The sequence below is a fragment of the Grampus griseus genome (genome assembly GCF_964374135.1).
Source record: "Grampus griseus genome assembly, chromosome: 7".
Classification (NCBI taxonomy): domain Eukaryota; kingdom Metazoa; phylum Chordata; class Mammalia; order Artiodactyla; family Delphinidae; genus Grampus; species Grampus griseus.
The window spans coordinates 34,823,176-34,849,744 of record NC_139001.1 but is presented as its reverse complement, the minus strand read 5'-3'; the positions used below and the strand labels follow the sequence as shown (position 1 = coordinate 34,849,744).

At 39.4% G+C, this 26,569-nt stretch overlaps 1 protein-coding gene across 1 annotated transcript in view; it reads right to left on the bottom strand.

Annotated features, from left to right (window-relative positions):
* The window catches only part of KCTD18 (potassium channel tetramerization domain containing 18), a 30,472-nt gene extending 14,155 nt beyond the window's left edge, over nucleotides 1-16,317 (bottom strand). Inside the window, exons 1-5 of the mRNA XM_082658384.1 lie at nucleotides 16,183-16,317; nucleotides 13,560-13,795; nucleotides 11,783-11,994; nucleotides 3,198-3,391; nucleotides 2,014-2,108 (exon numbers count right to left, since the gene is read on the bottom strand). Of these exons, the coding sequence (XP_082514510.1) occupies nucleotides 2,014-2,108; nucleotides 3,198-3,391; nucleotides 11,783-11,994; nucleotides 13,560-13,719 (661 nt within the window). The 5' untranslated portion in view covers nucleotides 13,720-13,795; nucleotides 16,183-16,317. The remainder of the gene's footprint in view (nucleotides 1-2,013; nucleotides 2,109-3,197; nucleotides 3,392-11,782; nucleotides 11,995-13,559; nucleotides 13,796-16,182) is intronic.
* Nucleotides 16,318-26,569: the final 10,252 nt, after the last annotated feature.

Genomic DNA, 26,569 nt, shown 5'->3' with positions numbered 1-26,569 from the left:
ATCTTTATAATATTCAGATTTCTCATTCAGGATCATGGTATGTCTCACAGTAATCTTCATCTCTTCTTTTTTATAGATGGATAGATGGATGGATGGACAGATAAATACATTTTAGCAGTTTTCTTCGTAAAGGACCCAAGCATTTCTTGGTGGCGCAGCCTAGTTATTTTTGTTTATTGCTATTGTGAATGGGATTTTCTCCTATAATTTCTAATTAATTTACCATAAGTAAGCTGCTAATCTTTATTTATATTGTATCTAGCTAGTTTAGTCTACTAAACTCATCATTTGAAATACCTTTAGTCGATTATTTTCGGGTTTTCTACAAAGACATACTGTCCACAAATAACAATAACTGTCTTCTTCCTTTCAATAGTTCTTTCTCTTACTTCTGTTTCCTGTATTATGGCTTTCCACAGGCCTTCCAGAACTTTGTTAGATAACAATGTTACTCTATTGCATGCTTTCTAAAAAGTTAAAATCAGTCACACGCTTTGTTAAAGTCAGTGATCCCAGCTCTCTGCTCCAGCTTCCTGAGTCAGTGTAGAAAGAAACCCAGCCAGGCCCTCCCAAAGCTTCCCAGGCAGCCTGCTAGTCCAGCGGCACAAAAGGAGACAAGAACACCAGGGGGGTAGTTCTTCAACTTAAGCCCAAGTGTCTCAAAGTCAATTCAATCTCAAGTAATAAGCTTAAAGAGAATAGCATTTTGTTCAACACACTTCATCCTATCTGTTTGAAGGGCGTGATATGAAAAGAAAAAGGAGGAAAACTGAGTGGGGCAAAGTTGAGGAAAAAAAGGATTGGTACTAGCATCCTGCCTGAAAGAGGAACAGCTGATAGTTTTAAAAAGCCTCTTCCTTTCCTTATTCAATCTTACATGACTTGCAATGTCTGTCTCTACCAGCTTTTAAGATCATTTGAGGACTGAGATGTGTCTTATTTATCTTTGGACAATTTTAGGACTTAATTATAGTGCTTGCACCTAATTGACACTCAATACATGTTAATTAAGAAAAAAAACTTAGGCATAGAACAGTTAACCCTCTGTGATCTTTAAGCAAGTGGCACGTCTCTCTGAGACTTCTTCTCCTCTTCAATAAAATCGTAAACCAGCATACAGGCTTGTTTTAGGACTAAGAGATACTGAATGTAAACTACATATCACACTGAATATCAAGCAGCATTACTATTATCAACTCACATAAGCAGCTTGGTAAAGACAGTCAAATTTCAAAGTGTGCATTTAAAGAATATTTGTTTTCTAAGGGCTCTTTAGATATCTTCCCAGCATGATTTTCATTTTCTCTCTCTCCCTTTATTTTTTTTTGATTACACATTTTATGCTTAATTTAGAGATATACTTCCTAGGACAATGCTAGGTACACAGTAGGTGCTACAGAAACTCTTTTTATTATTTTTTTTGTAATAAATTTATTTATTTATTTTTGGCTGTGTTGGGTCTTCCTTGCTGTGCGCGGGCAGTCTCTAGTTGCAGCAAGCGGGGGCTATTCTTCGTTGTGGTGCGCGGGCTTCTCATCGTAGTGGCTTCTCTTGTTGTGGAGCATGGGCTCTAGGCGCGTGGGCGTCAGTAGTTGTGGCTCGTGGGCTCTAGAGCGCAGGCTCAGTAGTTGTGGCACACGGGCTTAGTTGCTCTGTGGCATGTGGGATCTTTCTGGACCGGGGCTCGAACCCGTGTCCCCTGCATTGGCAGGCGGATTCTTAACCACTGCACCACCAGGGAAGCCCCAGAAACTCTTTTTAAATTGAACTAAATAAGCATAACTAACAAAAGTGTATTTTAGGTTACTGTATTGTAGATTATTAATAATACCTAGCAATTCATGGGGTTTAAAAATTTGTAAGTAAACTGCCTCAGTGTTACTATAAGGTGACAACTACCTGGACCCACACCAAAAACATTTTCTCAAAAAAAGAAATGCTGTATTTGAACTTGCTTTGTCTTATTAAGGAAAAGTCTACTTTCTGCCATGAAATGAAAGAATTGTACTGTACCTTTTCCTTCCCAGGCATCAAAGGCATCCATCATTTCCTTCAATTCTGCTACTGAATAATAGCTCCAAATATACTGAACATTATTTCCTGCCTCCCTAGAAATATTACAAAAGGTAATGAAAATATACTACCTAGGTATATATACAGCTAATAGACACTCAATAAGTACTTGTTAACTAAGGGAAAAAAATATGTAGGTAATGAGTAGTTGTTCTTCTGTGATCCTTAAGCATATATATATATGTGTGTATATATATATATATTCTATATACGACATACTAGATGAGTATAATATACTATACTTACGTACTAACCTACATTTAGTCTCTTTTTACTGCGGTAAAGTATTTGTTAATTCCACAATATAAACTGTGCAGACAAATCAACAAATCCTTAAAATAAGTTTTCTTAAAAAAATCACCTAACTCCAGTAAAGTTAGAAAAGGTTCAACTTTGACTAAAACTTTCCTAGCACTATGTCAGGCACTTATAAATCATATACAAACATCCCTGCCTGTAAAGAATTCAGAAAATGATAACATATTAATTATCTAAACAGCAAGCTCATGTGGTCGTGCATTAGTCACTGGCATGTGACCCAATCCAATCTCTCAGAGAATTAAAAAAAAAAATTTTGCTAAGTGAATTGACTAGTATAAATGAGATTACAGGGAAAATATTAACAGAATAACCCTTAAGAATTTAACATGTTCAAGGCATAGAATTTTAAAGTTGGGAGGGACCAGATGAAAAGTCTTTCAGCATTTCTCAAACCAGGACACCAAGACACAGGCCAGTGCTGGGTCCCTCAGTGGGCCTGCTGACTTCTAGGCCAGGCTTCTGTCCCTGGACTATAGTGGAGGGGAGATACCCAGGCATGTGGCTTTTCTTTTCTTTCTTTCTTTTCTCTTTTTATAATGCCTCTCAGGGGATTCTGATGACCACTCCCAGTTGAGAACCACTGTACTAGACCACGTAGATGGCCTATTGCTTATACAGATGTGAAATGGTCTGAATTACAACCTCCTCATGAAACAGGCCTATCTCGACAGCTATGAGATTCACTCTGTCTGTTGAGAGGTACTGGCTTCTTTCCTAGTCAACCACATATTCCATTCAATAACACCTCTTAGAAGAGACCAAGACTTTATTTTGTTCCTTTTCATATTTAAACGCAGACATACCTTTTAAAAACGCATTTACTGTGAATTCTTCCTCCCAGCTGCTTATCAATTGCATCTGTTCCATCAGTTTTTGTGGAATATACACCAATAATTCTACTCTCACAGCTTGCACCAGATGTGTTAAGATAGTGGAGAACCCAAACTGTTGGTTTATTGCAAACTAAACCATACGAATCACAGAAGTCTGTTAAAGCCTGGGGCAAAAAAATATATAAAATTTGAATTTAATTCTGGAGTAAAGTCAAAATGAATTTGCTCTATTACTTTCATGTAAAGCTGTAATTTCAGCTGGTCATAACGGAAATAAAAAGATTATATATCTCAGCCTACTGTTTATGCCTTTAAAAACCAAACCATTTGTTGAATTTGGGGTATTGGGGGAGGTGAGGCAAATTACCACCCAAAAACCCAAAACCTTCTCAGCTAGAGAATCTTTTTCCACATGGAAATTATGTTTTACTTCCTCTTCCTTTATACTCACTACCAACATCATTTTAAAATCTTCATATAATAAGCAAAAGTTAAAATTCTTTCTTTTCCCTTTCTTTTCCCCCCGATTTTCCATTTGACTCAATCTTCCTTTTACCTCCTACTGACTTGCCCCATAGTTGATACTTATTCTTAACTCCAAATCCAATCATGGATTTACCAGATTAACTTGTTCTTTTACACTGAAAGATATGAATATATGAACTCGATATATACTGTCTGAACTCATTTGGCATTTATCCACCTATTCACTCAATCACTTGAATACTAAGTACCTATGTGTGAATAATAAGCACTGTCTAAGGCCTTGGAGACATAATGGTGAGCAGGAGACAGGGTCCCTCCTTGAGTTTACAGCTGATGCAGAAGACAGACATTAAATAAGCCATCAGCACACAGTGTAAGAAGTGCTACTAGGTAAGCCTACGAGGTGCTAAGGGGCACAGAGGAACAGGGCTTCACCCAGTGGAGTGGTACAGGCCTTCCCTGGGAGAAACAGCATTATTGCTGTGAGCTCTCTGAGGACAGGCACTCTTTTCTGTTTTGTTTTGTATCCCAAGTCCCTAGAAAAGTACCTGATACAAAGGAGATGCTTAATATTTACTGACTCAGTGAAGGAAAAGAGGACCCTAACATGTGTTGCATTTTCATTTAATATTGCCATCTAACTCCTGTATTGGCTTTTATCTTCACTTGCACATCTATGAAAATCACCAACAACATTATAAACCATTCAAGGGCAAAAACTGCATGTCATATTTCTTTGTGTCCCACACAGTCCCTAGAACAGGGTCCTATATGTCAAAAACATTTGAAATAAATAGGAGTTGGCTGGCAGAATGAATGTTCGCATGCTGTGTCTGTTGTGCATACAAACCAAGAATGAAAGACTATAAAGGTGAATGCTAATCTGTCCCAACTTTCCAGTTAGGCTTTTTCAGCCCCACTCTGCAGATATGGCAAACAGCATCAAAAGACTGTTCGACAAATCAGTTTATAAATAATTCCAATAGCAGAACCCATACAACCATGCAAATTCCCAAAGGGGATCTGGAACCAAATCAACTTTCTCTTCATGCTGCACTCCTAATAACCATACTGTCAGCTTGCTCTCCTAAACACTGACATCCAACTCAAAGAATTCAAACCAATTCAAACCACTTTTCACTATGAACAATTATCTAGGAAAAATATTTTTCTTAGATGTTCAAGGTGCTAATTAATAGTAAATATAATACTTATCAATAAGACAAAACAGATGAAGCTGTTCAAGTCATGTAAAGACATTTCAAATGTGATTTAAAACAGAAGCATCTTAAAAAAAGATTTACTGATCTCAAGGTGAAGTAATCAAACTAATGTTTTAGCTTAGTAACAAACTGCTACACTCACTAAATCAGGTAAGGGATTTTATACAATCTTTTATTTATCATGACCATCCTTTTAAAATATCATTTCAGTAAATGAATTAATCCCACTATACCCTCACATACTACAGTACTGCTCTTAATTTAAGAAGAACTTCAAGAGCAGAAGAGTTCTATTTAAAAAAGCCATCAGAAAGTGTTAAACATTCAATGAGGAATAAAAACTCCATAAACTTTTGGGTGGCGTGGTAATACACTTTCCTAGAATACAATTTTGGCCTTAAAAAATGAGTAGTGGTAATTAAGAAACATGTCTTCAAAAACTGTAGAGAAGTAACAATATGTTACTAAATAACCAAGAGATCACTGAAGAAATCAAAGAGGAAATCAGAAAATACCTAGAGAAAAATGACAATGAAAACACGATGATCCAAAACCTATGGGATGCAGCAAAAGCAGTTCTAAGAGGGAAGTTTACAGCAATACAAGCCTACCTCAAGAAACAACAAACATCTCAAATAAACAATCTAACCTTGCACCTAAAGGAATGAGAGAAAGAAGAACAAACAAAACCCAAAGGTAGTAGAAGGAAAGAAATCATAAAGATCAGAGCAGAAATAAATGAAATAGAAACAAAGAAAACGATAGCAAAGATCAATAAAACTAAAAGCTGGTTCCTTGAGAAGATAAACAAAATTGATAAACCTTTAGCCAGACTCATCAAGAAAAAGAGGGAGAGGACTCAAATCAATAAAATTAGAAATGAAAAAGGAGAAGTTACAACAGATACTGAAGGAATACAAAGCATCCTAAGAGACTACTACAAGCAACTTTATACCAGTAAAATGGATAACCTGGAAGAAATGGACAAATTCTTAGAAAGGTATAACCTTCCAAGACTGAACCCAGAAGAAATAGAAAATATGAACAGACCAATCACAAGTAATAAAATTGAAACTGTGATTAAAAATCTTCCAACAGGACTCCCCTGGTGGCACAGTGGTTAAGAATCCACCTGCCAATGCAGGGGACACGGGTTTGAGCGCTGGTCTAGGAAGATCCCACATGCCGCAGAGCAACTAAGCCCGTGCGCCACAACTACTGAGCCTGCGCTCTACAGCCTGTGTGCCACATCTACTGAGCTCACATGCTGCAACTACTGAAGCCTGCGCACCTACAGCCCGTGCTCCGCCACAAGAGAAGCCACCGCAATGAGAAGCCCGTGCACTGCAATGAAGAGTAGCCTCCGCTCACCACAACTAGAGAAAGCCCACACGCAGCAACAAAGACCCAATGCAGCCAAAAATAAAGTAAATAAATTTATAAAAAAGAAAACTAAAATTTAAAAAAAATAAATTAAATAAATAAAAAATCTTCCAACAAACAAAAGTCCAGGACCAGATGGCTTCACAGGTGAATTCAAACAAACATTTAGAGAAGAGCTATCATCCATCCTTCTCAAACTCTTCCAAAAAATTGCAGAGGAAGGAACACTCCCAAACTCTTTCTATGAGGCCACCATCACCCTGATATCAAAACGAGACAAAGATATGACAAAAAAAGAAAACTACAGAGCAATATCACTGACGAATATAGATGCAAAAATCCTCAACAAAATACTAGCAAACAGAATCCAACAACACATTAAAAGGATCGTACACCATGATCAAGTGGGATTGATCCCAGGAATGCAAGGATTCTTCAATATACGCAAATCTATCAATGTGATAAACCATATTAACAAATTGAAGGAGAAAAACCATATGATCATCTCAATAGATGCAGAGAAAGCTTTTGACAAAATTCAACACCCATTTATGATAAAAACCCTGCAGAAAGTAGGCATAGAGGGAACTTTCCTCAACATAATAAAGGCCATATATGACAAGCCCACAGAAAACATCATCCTCAATGGTGAAAAACTGAAAGCATTTCCACTAAGATCAGGAACAAGACAAGGTTGCCCACTCTCACCACTATTATTCAACATTGTTTTGGAAGTTTTAGCCACAGCAATCAGAGAAGAAAAGGAAATAAAAGGAATCCAAATTGGAAAAGAAGAAGTAAAGCTGTCACTGTTTGCAGATGACATGATCCTATACATAGAGAACCCTAAAGATGCTACCAGAAAACTACTAGAGCTAATCAATGAATTTGGTAAAGTGGCAGGATACAAAATTAATGCACAGAAATCTCTGGCATTCCTATATACTAATGATGAAAAATCTGAAAGTGAAATCAAGAAAACACTCCCATTTACCATTGCAACAAAAAGAATAAAATATCTAGGAATAAACCTACCTAAGGAGACAAAAGACCTGTATGCAGAAAATTATAAGACACTGATGAAAGAAATTAAAGATGATATAAATAGATGGAGAGATATACCATGTTCTTGGATTGGAAGAATCAACATTGTGAAAATGACTCTACTACCCAAAGCAATCTATAGATTCAATGCAATCCCTATCAAACTACCACTGGCATTTTTCACAGAACTAGAACAAAAAATTTCACAATTTGTATGGAAACACAAAAGACCCCGAATAGCCAAAGCAATCTTGAGAACGAAAGAAGGAACTGGAGGAATCAGGCTCCCTGACTTCAGACTATACTACAAAGCTACAGTCATCAAGACGGTATGGTACTGGCACAAAAACAGAAAGATAGATCAATGGAACAGGATAGAAAGCCCAGAGATAAACCCATGCACATATGGACACCTTATCTTTGATAAAGGTGGCAGTAATGTACAATGGAGAAAGGACAGCCTCTTCAATAAGTGGTGCTGGGAAAACTGGACAGGTACATGTAAAAGTATGAGATTAGATCACTCCCTAACACCATACACAAAAATAAGCTCAAAATGGATTAAAGACCTAAATGTAAGGCCAGAAACTATCAAACTCTTAGAGGAAAACATAGGCAGAACACTCTATGACATAAATCAAAGCAAGATCCTTTCTGACCCACCTCCTAGAGTAATGGAAATAAAAACAAAAATAAACAAATGGGACCTAATGAAACTTCAAAGCTTTTGCACAGCAAAGGAAACCATAAACAAGACCAAAAGACAACCCTCAGAATGGGAGAAAATATTTGCAAATGAAGCAACCGACAAAGGATTAATCTCCAAAATTTACAAGCAGCTCATGCAGCTCAATAACAAGAAAACAAACAACCCAATCCAAAAATGGGCAGAAGACCTAAATAGACATTTCTCCAAAGAAGATGTACAGACTGCCAACAAACACATGAAAGAATGCTCAACATCATTAATCATTAGAGAAATGCAAATCAAAACTACAATGAGATATCATCTCACACCAGTCAGAATGGCCATCATCAAAAAATCTAGAAACAATAAATGCTGGAGAGGGTGTGGAGAAAAGGGAACACTCTTGCACTGCTGGTGGGAATGTGAATTGGTTCAGCCACTATGGAGAACAGTATGGAGGTTCCTTAAAAAACTACAAATAGAACTACCATATGACCCAGCAATCCCACTACTGGGCATATACCCTGAGAAAACCAAAATTCAAAAAGAGTCATGTACCAAAATGTTCATTGCAGCTCTATTTACAATAGCCCGGAGATGGAAACAACCTAAGTGCCCGTCGTCGGATGAATGGATAAAGAAGATGTGGCACATATATACAATGGAATATTACTCAGCCATAAAAAGAAACGAAATTGAGCTATTTGTAATGAGGTGGATAGACCTAGAGTCTGTCATACAGAGTGAAGTAAGTCAGAAAGAAAAAGACAAATACCGTATGCTAACACATATATATGGAATTTAAGAAAAAAATGTCATGAAGAACCTAGGGGTAAAGCAGGAATAAAGACGCAGACCTCTTAGAGAATGGACTTGAGGTTATGGGGAGGGGGAAGGGTGAGCTGTGACAGGGCGAGAGAGAGTCATGGGCATATACACACTAACAAACGCAGTAAGGTAGATAGCTAGTGGGAAGCAGCCGCATGGCACAGGGATATTGACTCGGTGCTTTGTGACAGCCTGGAGGGGTGGGATGGGGAGGGTGGGAGGGAGGGAGACGCAACAGGGAAGACATATGGGAACATACGTTTATGTATGACTGATTCACTTTGTTATAAAGCAGAAACTAACACACCATTGTAAAGCAATTATACCCCAATAAAGATGTTAAAAAAAAAAAAAAAAGTACCATACACCATGATCAAGTGGGATTGATCCCAGGGATGCAAGGATTCTTCAATATACGTAAATCAATCAATGTGATACACCATATTAACAAACTGAAGAATAAAAACCATATGATCATCTCAATAGATACAGAAAAAGCTTTTGACAAAATCCAACACCCATTTATGATAAAAACTCTCCAGAAAGTGGGCATAGAGGGAACCTACCTCAACATAATAAAGGCCATATACGAAAAACCCACAGCAAACATCATTCTCAATGGTGAAAAACTGAAAGCATCTCCTCTAAGATCAGGAACAAGACAAGGATGTCCACGCTCCCCACTATCATTCAACATAATTTTGGAAGTCCTAGCCACGGCAATCAGAGAAGAAAAAGAAATAAAAGGAATACAAATTGGAAAAGAAGAAGTAAAACTGTCACTGTTTGCAGATGACATGATACTATACATAGAGAATCCTAAAGATGCCACCAGAAAACTACTAGAGCTAATCAATGAATTTGGTAAAGTGGCAGGACACGAAATTAATGCACAGAAATCTCTTGCATTCCTATACACTAATGACGAAAAATCTGAATGAGAAATTAAGGAAACACTCCCATTTACCACTGAAACAAAAAGAATAAAATACCTAGGAATAAACCTACCTAAGGAGACAAAAGACCTGTATGCAGAAAACTATGGGACACTGATAAAAGAAATTAATGATGATATAAACAGATGGAGAGATATACCATGTTCTTGGATTGGAAGAATCAATATTGTGGAAATGACTATACTACCCAAAGCAATCTACAGATTCAAGGCAATCCCTATCAAATTACCAATGGCATTTTTTACAGAACTAGAACAAAAAATCTTAAAATTTGTATGGAGACACCAAAGACCCCGAATAGCCAAAGCAGTCTTGAGGGAAAAAAACGGAAGTGGAGGAATCAGACTCCCTGACTTCAGACTATACTACAAAGCTACAGTCATCAAGACAATATGGTACTGGCACAAAAACAGAAATATAGATCAATGGAACAGGATAGAAAGCCCATAGATAATCCCACGCACCTATGGTCAACTCATCTATGACAAAGGAGGCAAGGACATACAATGGAGAAAAGACAGTGTCTTTAATAAGTGGTGCTGGGGAAACTGGACAGCTACATGTAAAAGAATGAAATTAGAACACTCCCTAACACCATACACAAAAATAAACTGAAAATGGATTAGAGACCTAAATGTAAGACCAGACACTATAAAACTCTTAGAGGAAAACATAGGAAGAACACTCTTTGACATAAATCACAGCAAGATCTTTTTTGATCCACCTCCTAGAGTAATGGAAATAAAAACAAAAATAAACAAATGGGACCTAGTAAAACTTAAAAGCTTTTGCACAGCAAAGGAAACTACAAATAAGACGAAAAGACAACCCTCAGAATAGGAGAGAGTATTTGCAAACAAAGCAATGGACAAAGGATTAATCTCCAAAATATATAAACAGCTCATGCAACTCAATATTAAAAAAACAAACAACCCAATCCAAAAATGGCAGAAGGCCTAAATAGACATTTCTCCAGAGAAGACATACAGATGGCCAAGAAGCACATGAAAAGCTGCTCAACATCACTAATTATTAGAGAAATGCAAATCAAAAATACAATGAGGTATCACCTCATTGTCAGAATGGGCATCATCAGAAAATCTACAGACAACAAATGCTGGAGAGGGTGTGGAGAAAAGGGAACCCTCTTGCACTGTTGGTGGGAATGTAAATTGATACAGGCACAATACAGAACAGTATACAGGTTCCTTAAAGAACTAAAAATAGAATTACCATATGACCTAGCAATCCCACTACTGGGCATATACCCAGAGAGAATCATAATTCAAAAAGACACATGCACCCCAATGTTCATTGCAGCACTATTTACAATAGCCAGGACATGGAAGCAACCTAAATGCCCATCAACAGACGAATGGATAAAGAAGAAGTGGTACATATATACAATGGAATACTACTCAGCCATAAAAAGGAACGAAATTGAGTCATCTGTAGAGACGTGGATGGATCTAGATACTGTCATACAGAGTGAAGTAAGTCAGGAAGAGAAAAATATCATATATTAACGCATATATGTGGAACCTAGAAAAATGGTACAGATGAACCGGTCTGCAGGGCAGAAATAGAGACACAGATGTAGAAAACAAATGTATGGACACCAAGGGGGGAAAGTGGCGGGTGGTGGTGGTGGTGGTGTGATGAATTGGGAGATTGGGATTGACATATATACACTAATATGTATAAAATGAAAAATAAGAACATGCTGTATAAAAAAATAAAATAAAATAAAATTCAAAACAAAACAAATAAAGGTATATAATACAGTTAAAAAAATATTGTAAGAAGTAAAACGGTCTCATTTTGGTTTATGTTACAACATGGGCTATACAAAATAACATACACTGCTTTGTGCATAATAAATGTATAATAAATGAATATTAGATAAACATTCATACATATATTGTAAAATTAAGAAAATGCCAAGACCTTTTTAAGTTCTATATTTGACCTTAAAGAATATGTCTCCATTTCATTGGCCAAGTGGTCAGACAGGCTGTACGGATAAGGGATGCCAAAGTAATCAGCCTCTTCCTGCAGAGCAATGCGGGTTTGCTCCTCTGTGGGAATGTGAACTTCTCCGTGAAGATAATCCAAAAGGTATTTAAATAGATGTCCATCACGGTCAATAACACAAGCCCCTAGAAAATATTCAGTTCAAAAATGATTGAATAGATACAAATGACCACGGTAAAATTTCAACATGTCAAACTAGAATTAGACTGAAGACCTCTACAATTAGAAATGTTTCTTTCTCAAAAGAAAGTTAATATCTAGTGTTCAAATAGGTTTAGTCAAATTTGGGGAGCCTCTGTATTCTCACCTACAAGGAAAACGTATTCTGAGTTCCATTAGAAATCAAGGACTATATTCCCACTATGGCCTCTGCAAAAGCCAAGGAGACCTTAGACTGCTGGTAGAAACAGAAGCTTACCACTAATCTCAACCCAGCTGGGCCAGGAAAGGTGTATGGAGTTCCTCCCTAATGAGGGTATAATGAGGTCCAGCATTTGTATGTCAGTGACCCTACAAGTCGACCTGCAGTGTTGCCAACAAATAAACCCTGGGTTCCTAGCTATGGGCATGCCATTTGTTCAGACTTATTAGGTTAGTTCCTTTGTATGAAACTGTAGAAAAGAAATGCTATACTGGTACTACTTTATGATAAAAGACTTTTTGTAGACAATTCAGCAGAATTAAGAAAACAAAAAAACACTTCTGTGTGAGGTTACTCAATGATTTCCTTCCTCCCTTGATTAGTTTAAGACGGGATTAAGAAGGTAAAAACTTAGGGGCAGAGGAAACAACTCAGTCCCTGCTTACCACCTTTATACCAACAAACTTTCTGTCCAGATGGACATCCAGTCCTGGGCACCAGACATCAGTGAGTTTTCCATTCTTCCAACTGCCATTCATCTGGCAAAGCAATCTCTCCAGACCCAGGGTTACTAACAGCCCCTCATGGTCTGAGCTCCTCAATCCCTTTTTTCTAACACAGACCAAGAGTGGGTTCTACGAGCCCCAGAATGCCTAAGATGTACAAAAAGCCTTACTTGCTCTGCTGAAGTTTCTTTACCACCAGTAGTAGGTTCAGTGAATCCCAGAGCACTCAAAGCAGAGAGTGGCCCTAGGACCCTAACCCTTGTATTTTACAGTTTCTTCTGAAACACCAATTTTCAGTCCTGGGTGACTGACGGTATCACTGAACTGATGTTTTCTTAGGCATACACATCTGCCCACACAAGGCTCTGCAGCTGGACTAGGTGTGAGTTTAACACTAATTCTACACTGACAGTACCTGCCCTGTCAGCTATGAGGGCAGTTCCTTTCTTCAGAGAAATACATTTTTTAACTTAAAGAACACAGAGAGAAGCTAATATATTTAATCAGGCTCAATACCTTTACCCATTGAGTTGTATGAATGGAACAACTTTCAAAATATGATTAATCCCCATAATTAGGTGATGGTTGGCCTTTACACACATTCACTTTTTTGTCAACTTTTAGCGACAGCATCACAGATTCTAGAAACTGGTATTTAATTTCTCCATGTACTTAATGAATCTCCATACAGTCCCAATGATCTCAGTAATTAACAGAGTAAGCTAATACATTCTGTTGTAATTAGAAAAATTAAAGGGAATTTAAACTAGACTCCTATTTTAATGAACATTCATGATAATGCTTACAGACTTTAGATATTTACCTGATTCATCTGTTTTTAGAGGAAAACGACCACTGAACATGGATGCCAGCATTGAGTCCCTAAAGCGGCACAAGGACTGCCGCCTGGCTGTGTAAATACAGCCACCCACGTTCAGTCGAAGAATATCCAACACCTCTTCTTCTGCCTTGTGACCTTCCATTGGTCTCTCCGACGCCTGAAGTTTTGCCTCGAAACACTTTCAGAAACTGCAAAACAATGGTGGTCACAGTACCCCTCTGTAAAAACAAAGGACAATCACCATTGACATTTCCAACAATACATGAAATAGGTAATAAAAATAAATACATTCTAAAGTGGTTTAAAACAAATTCCTCAGCACCGGCAATACTGAATCGAAGGACTTAATGTAATACAAAAGAAGTTTGAGATATGCTGAGAAGCTGGAAAACTCTGGCTCAGAGGATTTGTAAATGATAATAAAGTATTACCAACCAAATCAGAGCTGTTGAAATGACTGTTTAAAGAAGTAAATGAGATAATGCATTGTCTGTTACATATAAAGCAAAGGTGAGGCGTGCTTATGATCGTCAGTATTCACATATCTTTTTAAACTACAGTAAGTCTGAGGGAGCTGTGTAGACTTGCAGAGGGGAACAGCATGTAGCATGGAATCAGGCTATTAGGCTCTACCACTTACTAGCCTGGGACCTTGGGCAAGTACTTATCCTCCTCTGCCTGTTTCCCCATCTCTAAATTGGAGGGAAGGATGATGCCTACCTCAAAGGACTATCAGAGGAATAATTGACAGAAAATATAAAAAGCATATAGAACAGTCTCTGGCTCAGAGTAAGTACTCAATAAATGATAAATATTATCTATAATAATATAAAAATTTACAAGAGGGTATATACTGAAGGACCTTATATTGGCTCTGGAGATGTAAGGAAACATAAGAGCAGAAATTATTAACAACAGTAGTTGTAATTCTTAAGTTAGGTAACTAAGGAATATATAATTTATCAACTGAGATCAGAATTCCATGTATACCAAAAGCCAAACTGGTCCAGAAGAACAACAGATGACATCTCTCAATCATGTGGCTTCTTCCCTCTGAAATAGCTGAACCTTTAGAGACATTTTAAGGATTTTATTTCTTAATCCATTCTGGAGATAGATGAACCACAGCTGACTGTGGCATTCCTACAGAACCTAAAACAATATCCTGAGGAAAAGTGTCCTCCCAATGTATCTTCACATTTCATAGCAAGTGTAAAATGGCTACCAATAGGCTCAACTTCATGCATGGCCATTCACTTTGCCATCAACTTTGAGCATCTTTTCATAGATGCTCCAGTTTAGCCAATTTCCAATAAGAGAAGGAGACCATTAGAGTCTGAGGAACACCATGTGTGTGAAACACAGTAGACAGAAACTATTATGGGCCAACAGTCCAGTCTTCAGAACCCACTTATCAATGTGACTTTCTACACTGCCTAAAAGTCCAAGGAGCAGCCCAACAATGAACCATGTGAAAGAACCACTTCTGAGGCCTGGAACGGAACTGGTTCACGCTGTCCCTGTCACCAGCTCCCTGGAATCCTATCTATTCTTCAAAGCTGTAGGCAAACCTCACTGCTTACATGACCTTCCCAGGCACCCCCAGTTAGAATCCTTGCACAGTTGTCCCAGATATACTTTGTACCCCTGTCCACATATTATTCCACTTGACTAATCCCTAATTTGGGGGACTATAAGCTGCATCACCCCTAACAATTCCCATTTACTGAACGCTATGTGCCAGCCACTGTAGGAGACACTTGACAGACATTACCTCATTCACACAAAAGCCCTACTGGGTAGGAGTTACTGTCCCTACTGACAGGTGAGGACACTGGAGAAAGAAACAGTAATGTGTGCAGGGTCTACGCTAGGGCTGCCCTGCCGTAAGTGGTGGAGTCAGCCCCAATCCAGGTCAGCAGGACCAACTCCAAGTTCTTCCAGCTGCACCCCACACCGACTCCTTCAGCACCGTTTCACTCCTAAGGCTCCTGACCTGGGCACTTCACTCACTAAGCGTCTGTCCGTCTGAAGACTCCGGTGGATGGCAATAGGAACATAGCAGCACCCTAGGCGCAAGGATTCAAGAGATACCCCTAAGGCAGAGGACCATCACCATTTCAAGGCCAGTCACAGGGCCCCACCTTCAAATGCACCCACTTGCACTCCCTGCTGGGTCGACAGTGCCCAGCCCTCTGGGGTAGCGTGCCCAGCCTGCGGTTCCGTGACCACCTGCACCAAAACCATCAGGGACACTTGCTGAAAATGCAGATTCCCGGACCACGACATAGACTCTGGTTCAGAAAGTCTTAGGTGGGGTCGGGAGTCCCCCCCGCGGACACTACTTTGAGAAACGCTCAAGGAACTCCCACGACGCGGGACGAGAGGGGAGGGGCTGGGACACCACAAAGCCCCGCGGGGGTCTCCCCGCGGTTCTGGGATCCCGAATCGGCCCGAAGCCCGAGCCTGCAGCCCCGGGCGCCCGTGTTAACAGCGCGGCCCGGGCCCTTCCTCAGGGCGCCCTGCCGCCTCCCGGGTCCGCGGCCCACCCGGCGCTCCGCTCCTCAGCAGGGGATGGGCGGGGTAGGCGGCCTCCCCGACTGACCTGCGGCCCGCCCGGCCCTTGGCAAGGGCGCCGGACGCCACGGGGCCCGACACGGAAGTGAGCGCCTCCCCGCCTGCTCGGCAACTCGTGTAGCAGCGAGGCTCCAGTGCCGCCTCAGCGCGTCTCAGCCTGGCGGCGACGGCCGGGAGACGAAGGCCGCACCCCGGACACGCCCAGGACACGCCCCTCCAGAGCCCCGCCCCCGGGCTGGTTCCCCCACCTCCGGCCGCCGCCGCCTGCTTTGGGGAGGGCGCGAGGACTGGCAGTCTCGGTACAATGCCGGGAAAGGAAAGGACACGCAGAGAGACGCAGGCTGGATCTCCGAGGGACGGTCTTGTCCGTTCAGAGGCGGCTCTTATACATGAAGAAAACAGCACCGAAGTTGCGATCGTCTAGGGTCAGTTAATAAGCGGTAAGAGTTAGGATGAGTTAGGTCTTTTCACTTCTAGGTGAGGGAGGGCCCTTCCCTCCAAACTGGGTTGCTCAATGCCAAGAGTCATTCATATATTGCACTTGAATGTTTGTGCATTTGAATGGTGTTTGTGGCTTACAAAGCTGTTTCACACAGAGCATTCTTGTTTTATTTAGTCTGTGTGACAGCCCTATATTTTTATTCCTGTTACAGTAAGGAAAATTGAGGCAGGAGCAAACATTTATTGAATACTTCTGTACCCCTGAGATTCTGCTAAATGCTTTGCGTGCACTAATTTCCTCTCAACAGTAACCCCAAGAGTTCTTTTGGTTTCCAGCTGCAGCCTACCTTGTGCAAGAGACTTTGCTAGGTATTTCAAAATGAATAAAACACAGTCCTATTCTCAAGGTACTCTCCCAGACTCAATAATAATTGGTTCCTAATTTTTCTCACTGTGTCTTAGAAGGGAATAAGCCAGTGAGAGGTAAACCCCTCAGATATTGATAGTACCCAGGAGAGGAGGAAGGTTTGTTCAACCTACAATTACTGAGCACTAGCTATGGACCAGACACTGGGAGTGGAGGACTGAACAGGACAATCAATGTCCCTGACCTAATGTCCCATGGCATTTCCATTCTAGTGCAGCAGTCAGAAGACTTTATCTGTAAATATTTTAGGCTTTTATATATTTATATATAAAATATTTTTAAATATTATGGGTCATACATAACTACTCAGCTTTGCTGTTGTAGTGTTAAAGCAGCCATAGATAATACATAAACGAATGAGAGTGACTACGTTCTAACTTTATTTATGGATACTGAAATTTGAATTGCATATAATTTTCATGTGTCATGAAATATTCTTAAATATTTCAAACACTTAAATATGTAAAAACCATTCTTAGAGCGTGGGCCACCCGTGGATCCTAATTTGCCTACTCCTGTTCAAGTGGCAGAAACAGACAGTAAGCAAAATAGTTACAGACAGTGATAACCACTTGGGAGGAAATAGGATAATGTTGGATGGAGATGATGGCTTGGGAGAAGTTCTCACTGATGAGGGGACATTTAAGTTGAGCACTAAGGATGAGAATGAGCCTAACCTCCGAAGAGATGGAGGAAGCATATTTTAGGAAAAAGGGAGACCAAGTGGAAAGGCCCTGAGGCAGGAAAGGACTTGACAGTTTGTAGGAAGGGAAAGGACACTAGTTTGTCTGGAGATTGGTGAGCTTGGGGACCAGGGGGAAGGTGATAAGAGATGAAGCTGAGAAGAGAGGCAGGAACCAGCTTTTAAAGCATCTTGTGTCAGAAGTAGTTTAAATTTTACTCTAAGCATATGGGAAACCATTAAAAGGTTTTAAGCAGTGAAATGGCATGATCAATTTAATATTTTTTAAAACTCACTCTGGCTACTGTGATGAGAATGGATTGAAAAGGCATAAAATGAATGTAGGCAGCTGTTGCAGGAATCCAGGGGACAAATGGCGTAGCTTCTACTCAAGTGGTGATGGTGATAGAGAGAAGTGGATGAGTGCAAGAAATGTATTTAGGAAATAGAAATGACATTAAATTTGCTGATGATCAGCTATGATGTGTTAGTTCAGGTTCTTTGTGAAGTGGACAGCAAGATCAGATTAAACCCGCAAAAAGTTTAATGGGGAGACACCTGTGAGGAAAAAATTAGGGAGGGGTCTGAAGGGGACTGAGAGAGCCTTTAGACTAGATGCAGATTAGGAAAAGTGGATATGATGTAGTTCAAGAAAGTTTCAGGAAAGCCAATGAGGAGTTTTCAAGCCAATGTCCCTCATCAAAGGGGCCTTATGTCTCCTAGGAATAGGCCTGCCTTAGTATCCCTGCCATACTCAGTCACTGGCTGGGAGCAGTCAATGGGAAGTGCAGCCTAGAACACGGTGATAGATTTCAGAGCACAGTATGTGGAGTACATCAGTCAGTAATGCTCCCTGTAATCGGACATCTGAGAGGTACGTTTTCGTGGCTGCCACATATGAGGGAAAGGGGAAATGCAGGATTATGTGTAAATTGTTGGCTGAACAGCTGAATGATGGTGCCATTTACTGAAATCGTGAATTGTGGGAGAGATCAGAAGCTGTATTTTAGACTATTAAGACTGAGATGTTAAACAGGCATACAAGTAAAGAGATCAAATAGCCATTGAATGAATCTGGAGCACAGGAGTGAAGTACGGTGGTGCTGAAGGTGTGAATTTGGAAGGCATCAGCATTTAAAGCCATGGAACTGGATGAAATCACCCACGTAAAGGGCAGGTAATTAAGAAGAAATAGGATGGAACACTGACTCCAATACTTAGATTTCAGGCTTAGAAGAAAGAGCCAGAGAGCCGGAGAGTATGAAGCTACAGGAACCAAGAAAGTAAAGTGTCATTTATGTGAAATGCTGCTAGGAGATCAAGAGTCCACCAGATTTGATAATATAGGAGTTCTTGGTGACCTTGACAAGAGCAGTTGCAGTGCGCTGATAAGGATGCAAGCCCAGAGGAAAGTGGGTTGAAGCGTGAATGTGAGATGGCAGACTGGATATAACTGTAGATAAGAAAGAGAAGGAGAGAAATAGGGCTGTGGTTGAGGTGGGAGACAAAGTCAAGGGATGGAGTTTTAGGATGAGAGTCACTAGAGCAGGCTATGCTGATGGAAATGATCCAATAGGTAGGTAGAGATTGGTGACGCAGGGGAGAAGGAGGGACAACTGAGGGTATGAAATGCTTGAGAAGGCAAAAGGGTCCTGGAGCCAGAGCACGAGGAATTTCTGTTTGACAAGAGCAGGGATAGGAGGTAAAACAGACGAGATAGATTTCAGTTCAGGTAAAGTGGTAGATTTCACAGTGGTAAAATGAGGAAATTCTGATTGAATGGCTTCTACTTCCTCAATTAAGTCTAAAGCAAGGTCAGAGGCTAAGAGTAAAGCTGATGAGGGGTGGAAGAGGTTTGAGGAAGGAGGATAATGTATGAATTAGTTTTCTTGAGAAATTGAAAGGGCAGACTTTCTATAGAAACATGACAGGATTGCTCGGAGAGAACTAGAGCCTGTTTGAAGATTATAATCATTATATATGGATGGCAAACTAGTCATCCCAGTGATGTGACTTTTACCCAGCAACACTCAACAGCTTCAGTGTAGGTGCTGCTGAGGAAGTAGATCATTGGACTCAGTTAATGTTGAGATTTAATCAAGTGATGCAATACAAGGAGAGAGGGGTGAGAGTTGAGGATGTTTGTAAGTGATTGAGTCCCATGGAGGACCATGGACTCTATGCTGGATAAGGAGGGAAATAACTATATAACGGTGGTGATGGATAGTGAAAAAGTAGTGAAGTTAATGGATTGGAGATCTCAGAGAAATTGAGGAATTATTTAAATAAGAGTACAAGAGTAAGTGAGCTGGAAGAATTGGAGGCAGTAGTCAAAGAATATCACACTTGAATTCAAGATTCTGGAGGTCATTCAATGACCATAATGCCAAGGTTCCATGCTGAGATGGGGTGGAAGAAAAGTTAATTGAGGTGAGAATTTTAATGAATGATTATTATTAGATGAGTTTCCCCATAAATAGCAATGTCCACAAGAGTGGAGCAGGTGTAGAGAGAAAGATGATGAAACAGAAGCTAATGTCATCAATAATGGATGATTAGAAGAACCTTAGCAGACTACATTGCAGAGACAAAGAGAGATACTGTGTCCAGATGGCTACAGTTCAGATCAGCTAGGGCTTAGAAAAAGGAAGGAGGAAAAATTGTTTGTTAGCAGTGATGGGAGAAGAGAGGACACCAACCCTGGCCCTGAAGTATGTGGGGAGTGGAAGGAAAAGCAGTCACTTCTTGAGAGGGCTACAGGCTACAGAGGAAGTAAGTAGGTCCTCTAGGAGCAGAGAACATGCATTAAAAGAAAGATGGGACATTTAAAAAAGGGAATTTTAAAGGGCTCAGAGGAAGTGTTCAAGAGGAATAGGAAGAATGGGGGATTGGCTCAGAGGGGCAGACATACTGGCAATATAGGACTAGGACCCCAGATAACAGTGGACAACTTGAGGATTTGGAACTATTGGGGTGATTAAGGTAAACAGGGATCCAAGCCATGATGAGAACAGTCCTAATGTTCTATTAGTGCAAAGTTGAAGCCAAAACCCAGGTATTTAGCTCAGTAGTATTGGGTCACCTCACTCTCTGGCTGCTCCCAATTCTATGGTAAACTGAGTGAATGTACAGGTCTTATAAGGAACTCAAGCATTAAGAAAGCCTTTGGGTGACTATTCCCTCCACCAGCTCTCACAGAAGTAAAAGGTAATCCTAACTCTGATGCATAGGAGCTTGAGGGGAAGGGAGATAGGAAGCACCAGATAAATCAGAGCCTGAGTCATAGACCTGATCAGACTCAAGACTACCCTCCTCTTCTGGTTCTTCCTGGAATGGGAAAGATAAGGACTTGTCATGATTGAGGAGGAGTAAACAACTTTATGTTCATCCTTTAGGAAAAGATTCCCAAACCATAAGCAGCCCCCTCCTTCCAACCCAGGACAAGGTATTGGAAAGAGAATGAGGTGTCTGGTTGCCCCTTTACTCTCAAAACCTGGATAAGCTGCATTGTTTTTCTTTTAAAAATTCCTTGTGCAGAGTGTTATTTTTCATCAAAATAACACTAGGGGTGGAATTCCTGGGTAGCCAACATAATAGCAGACATCACAGCGTAAATCTGAATCTCCCAAATCATTCTCCAAAAAGCTGAATACAGAATAGATAACAAATAAAACTGCACAAAACCCATGCCATCTGCATAACTAAGAATGCCCAAACTTCAAATTATCTGGAAGTAGAAAAATAAAAACCAAATCTTGGCAAGCTGTGTCCCATTCTCCTGCCACAAAAAAAGAAGAAGGCTCTTGGTGGACCTATGACTGATCTAAGATAACCACAAAAAAGAGAAAGTCTGCTTTTGTGCTAACATACTGGTAAAGAACCCTCGTAGATCAAAGCACTTACTATGTATTTTTAAAAATTAAAGCTGCACATAATTCAAGGTGACAGTGTGTGAAAACCATTGCTTCTGGTATCGAAGGGAAAAAAAGGAATGGAGAGGCACATTTTGGAACCTGGTGAAGAGGAAAAGAAGTAAAAGGAAATTTAGGGTCAAGTAAGAAAAACGAGATCCAAAGCTGTGAAAATATGCAATCTTTAGCCCATATCACTCACACACACACATACACACATACATACATACACGTAAACACACAAGAATCATCCATTAAGAAAGTATTTCACTGCAGAAGAGGACACCCTTGAACCTGAACTCTTATAAACCATTCAAAAATCTTTGAAATGAATAGATGAAAACAGAGTAAATATACACAAAGCTATTATAAGAAGAAAACAGAAAACAAGACAACTTCAGCTGATAAAAAGTGCTTCCCCCCAAAAAAACTAACCCAAAGCAGAAAAAAAAACAAACTACAACACAAACTCCAAAGTGAATTAAATATCCACTTTGGGAATATGAAAAACGACCTTGAACCAGAAATTAAAAAATTCAAAAATAGAAACAAACAAACAAAAAAAGAAACAGGAAGAAATGAGAAGGGAATAGGTTGAATCCAGGAAAGAAAATAGGAGTAAAAGACAAAAATTATCACAGAAGTGAAGAATAAATTGCAAAGATTCTGGGGGAAAATAAGATCAAGTGAAAATTTAATAAGGGAAATTGAAAAAGGCAGAAAAATAACCAAGATAATGAAAATGAGATACAAAGTTAAAAGTAATTAGGATCAGAGAGAAGTGGTTGAAATGAAAGAGAAAGAAGAAAAAACGTACAAATAATGGCAGTCCCTAAACTGCCTAAACAAAATGATGAAACAGAACTATATTTAAAATCCAAAAAATGTTCAGAATGTGAAAGAAGATATATTGATAATTCTATATACCCGTAAATTACATGGGGAAATTGAACCAGAATTGTCAGCTCACAAACATATGCAAGTAAAGCTATTGGACTTCAAAGATAAAGAAAAAATACCTAAGCCTTGAAACAAAAAAGATAAGAAATGACAAGGACAAGAGAATTAAACTGGGACCAGCCTGCTCAAAAATAACATACAAGAAAGGCAGCAGTGGAATAGCATTTTTATAAAAACACAAAGAAAAAAAAATGTAAATCAAGGGGCTTCCCTGGTGGCGCAGTGGTTGAGAGTCCGCCTGCCGATGCAGGGGACACAGGTTCGTGCCCTGGTCCGGGAGGATCCCACGTGCCGCAGAGCGGCTGGGCCCGTGAGCCGTGGCCGCTGAGCCTGCGTGTCCGGGGCCTGTGCTCTGCAACAGGAGAGGCCACAGCAGTGAGAGGCCTGCGTACCGCAAAAAAAAAAAAAAAAAAAGTAGAATTTAAACCAAAATGCATTAAATTAGACAATGAAGGACATGTTTTAATGTCCCAATTCACAATGAATATATAACAGTTATAAATTCTATTCACCAAATGACTCAGCAACACATTTACAAAGCAAAAATCATAGGACATGCAAAGAAACATGGAGAGAAATACGTTAGTAGCAGGAAACTTTTAATATGCCACTTTCAGTACATGCAGACCAAGTAAACAAAAAAATAAGTGAGGGAAAGAAATATAGATGTAAATAGCATAACTAATAAGGTAGATCTTATGGATATTTTTACTTTGGACCCAGAAAGTAGAGAATACAGTAGTAACAGAAGATAAAATGTTTTAGAATTAAGTTATCAAGAAATGTGCAAATCTTATATGAGAAAAATTTTAAAGCACTCCTGAAAGATACAAAAACAGACTTGAAACAAATGAAAGACATTCCTTAATGTCATAAAGATACCAGTTTTATCTAAGTTATTTTATAAATTTAACAAGTACCAATAAGATTTTTATGGAGTTAGACAAGTTATTAAAGTTTATGTGGAAAAATAAGCATGAAAAAATAGCCAGGAAAACACTGAAAAAGAAAAGTTTATGAGGGATACTAGCCCTACCAGTTGTTAAAATACACTATAAATCTGGTTTGTCTATCTACTCATGGTACTGGTGCATAAATTGACAAATAGACCAGTGTAATAAAATAGGAAGTCCCAGAAATAGATTCAAATACATATGGAAATTTAGTATGTGACAAACATGGTATCTCAAATCACTTGGGAAAAGATAGACATTTTAATAAATACTGGTGGGACAACTGGTTTGCTATTTGGAGAAAGATAAAATTAGAACCAAGTCTCACATTATTATCAAGAATAAACTCCAAATGGACCAGGGATATAAATGTCCAAGATGAAACCTTGTAAGTACTAGAAGAAACCATGTATGATTTTTTCTATAGCCTGGATGTAGGAAAAGACTTTCTAACTATGACTTGAAATTCAGATAAAATAAAAAATAAAATTGATACATTTGACTATGTTAAAAAAAAAACTCTTGAACAACAAAAATAATGATAAGAGACATTACTAACAGGGAGACAATTTGCACATACACATTTCTCAAAAATATGAAAATATCTTCAAAAATCACTCATTATGGGCTTCCCTAGTGGCACAGTGGTTGGGAGTCTGCCTGCCGATGCAGGGGACGCGGGTTCGTGCCCTGGTCCGGGAGGATCCCACATGCCGCGGAGCGGCTGGGCCCGTGGGCCGTGGTCGCTGAGCCTGCGCGTCCGGAGCTTGTGCCCCGCGACGGGAGGGGCCGCAGCAGCGAGAGGCCCGCGTAACGCAAAAAAAAAAAAAATCACTCATTATAAGTGAAATGCAAATTAGATCTACCCCGATGCTACAACTCCAACAGTAATGAAAATTCTGTACACAAAGTTAGTCACTGTAGTATTATTTGTAATTGCAAAATATCAGAAAAAACCTAAATCCCTGTACATAGGAGAGTGTGTGAATAAACTGTGGTACATCCATACAACAGAGTACTCTGAAGGTGTAAAAAGAATGAGGTCATTTTCTGTGAACTAATGTAGAGTGATTTCCAGGATATTTTGTTAAGTGAAAAAGACAAAATGCAAGCGTTTTTATACTATGTCACCTTTTGTGTAAGAAAGAATGGGAAATGAGAAAACACACATGTATCTAATCATTTGTACAAATGGAAACACAGGAAGCATAAACAAGATACTATTAAGATTAGATACCTATAGTTGGCTAAGTAGTGGCCACCAAAAATGGCCACCCTGGAACCTGTGAATGTTACCTTATATGGAAAAAGGGTCTTTGTAGATATCATTAAATTAGGTATCTTGAGGGAATTCCCTGGCAGTGCAGTGGTTAGGGCTCCGCACTTCCACTGCAGGGTGCAAGGGTTCATTCCCTGGTAGGGGAACTAAGGTCCTGCATGCCCTGTGGCACGGCCAAAAAATAAATAAATAAACAAATAAATAAGGTATCTTGAGATGGGATTATCGAGGTAGGTCCTAAATGTAATCACAAGTATCCTTATAAGAGGCAGGCAGAGGGAGATTTGACTACAGGCAGATGAGAAAGTCTTATGATGGAAACAGAGGGAAGCAGAGTCAGAAGCTGTTATGCTGTTGGTTCTGAAAATGGAGTTGAGGAATGTAAGGAATGCAGCTCTAGACACCAGAAAAGGGAAGGAAACAGATTCTCCCCTAGAGCTTCCATGGGAGCTTGCTTCTGCTGTCACCTTGATTTTAGCCCCATAAGACTCCTTTCAAACTTCTGGCCTCCAGAACTATCAAAGAATAAATTTCTGTTGTTTTAAACTACTAAGTTTGTGGTAATTTGTTACAGCAGCAATAGGAAACTAACACAGGTGGTAAGGAATTAGGAGTGAGAAACAGAAAGAAGAAAGGAAGAGAATGACACTTTTGAATACACCTATTTATAAAGTTCTGGCTTTTGAAACTAGTTAATGTTTCGCATACTAAAACATAAGAAAATAAACATACGTGCACATAAAGATAGGGAAAAACTCTAAAACTATATACAAGTAGACCTAAGTAAACCTAACCGTAATTCAAATGAATAGCGTAGTCACGCTGAAGCGAGGGGGAAAACTAATGAATCCAAGTAACTTTAGATCACTGTATTTGATGACATACCCTTAAACTTAAGATTTTAAAAAGAACAGTAAATAAATTTTCAAGTCTAGTTAAGTTTTCACAGAGGTATGGGGTAGCAACTCTGAAGTTACTTTCTATGTATTCTAGGACTGAGCAAAAAGTAATATATTGTAAATAATAGGAACCATATTTCTCACTGTTAGAAAAGTAGTTATATACATTAAAAAGGAAAATGCTAGAATGAACCCTATGGTTTTTATTTGGAATGGAAAGTATCGGTGTGAATGCATGGGTTTTCAAATAGATGATGGATAGGTGGATAGATAGATAGGAGAAAAGAAATGTGGGTATGTTTATATTCATGCATGTATGTATATACAAATATATATAGATTTTCAAGCTCTGTCCCCTGAGTGAACCTAGAACCAATGACACTCCAGTAGCAATGGGCATATCGAGTGCCTAGATTTTGGTTTCTAAACTCATTCTGCCCCATTCTCCAGTAAAAGGAAACAGAGCTTCTTGGTGAAATGGTTGATTGACTGAGGCTGGGACTGAGAAAGTACAAAATGAGGCAGAAATATCCTGCTGTTCAGAAAGTAAGAGTGTTCAGTGAATGATGGGGTCTGTCAAAGGGACACAGGAATCATCTTGAAGGGCTACTGGCCAAATATGGGACCATTGGCCTGTGAAAATTAATTATGATAGTAATAGATTATAATCTATTGAATAAAATAAGAATCCATGAGTCCATACTGATAAATACTGATAGGTGGTGATAAATACTGATAGATGAGCCCATATTGTTGGATGGATAGGTATACAGACAGATACGGGTGGAGAGGAAATCTCTTGCCAATCAGCAAAAGAAATAATAAAATTAGAAAAATCACCATTTGGCAACTATCACAGAAAT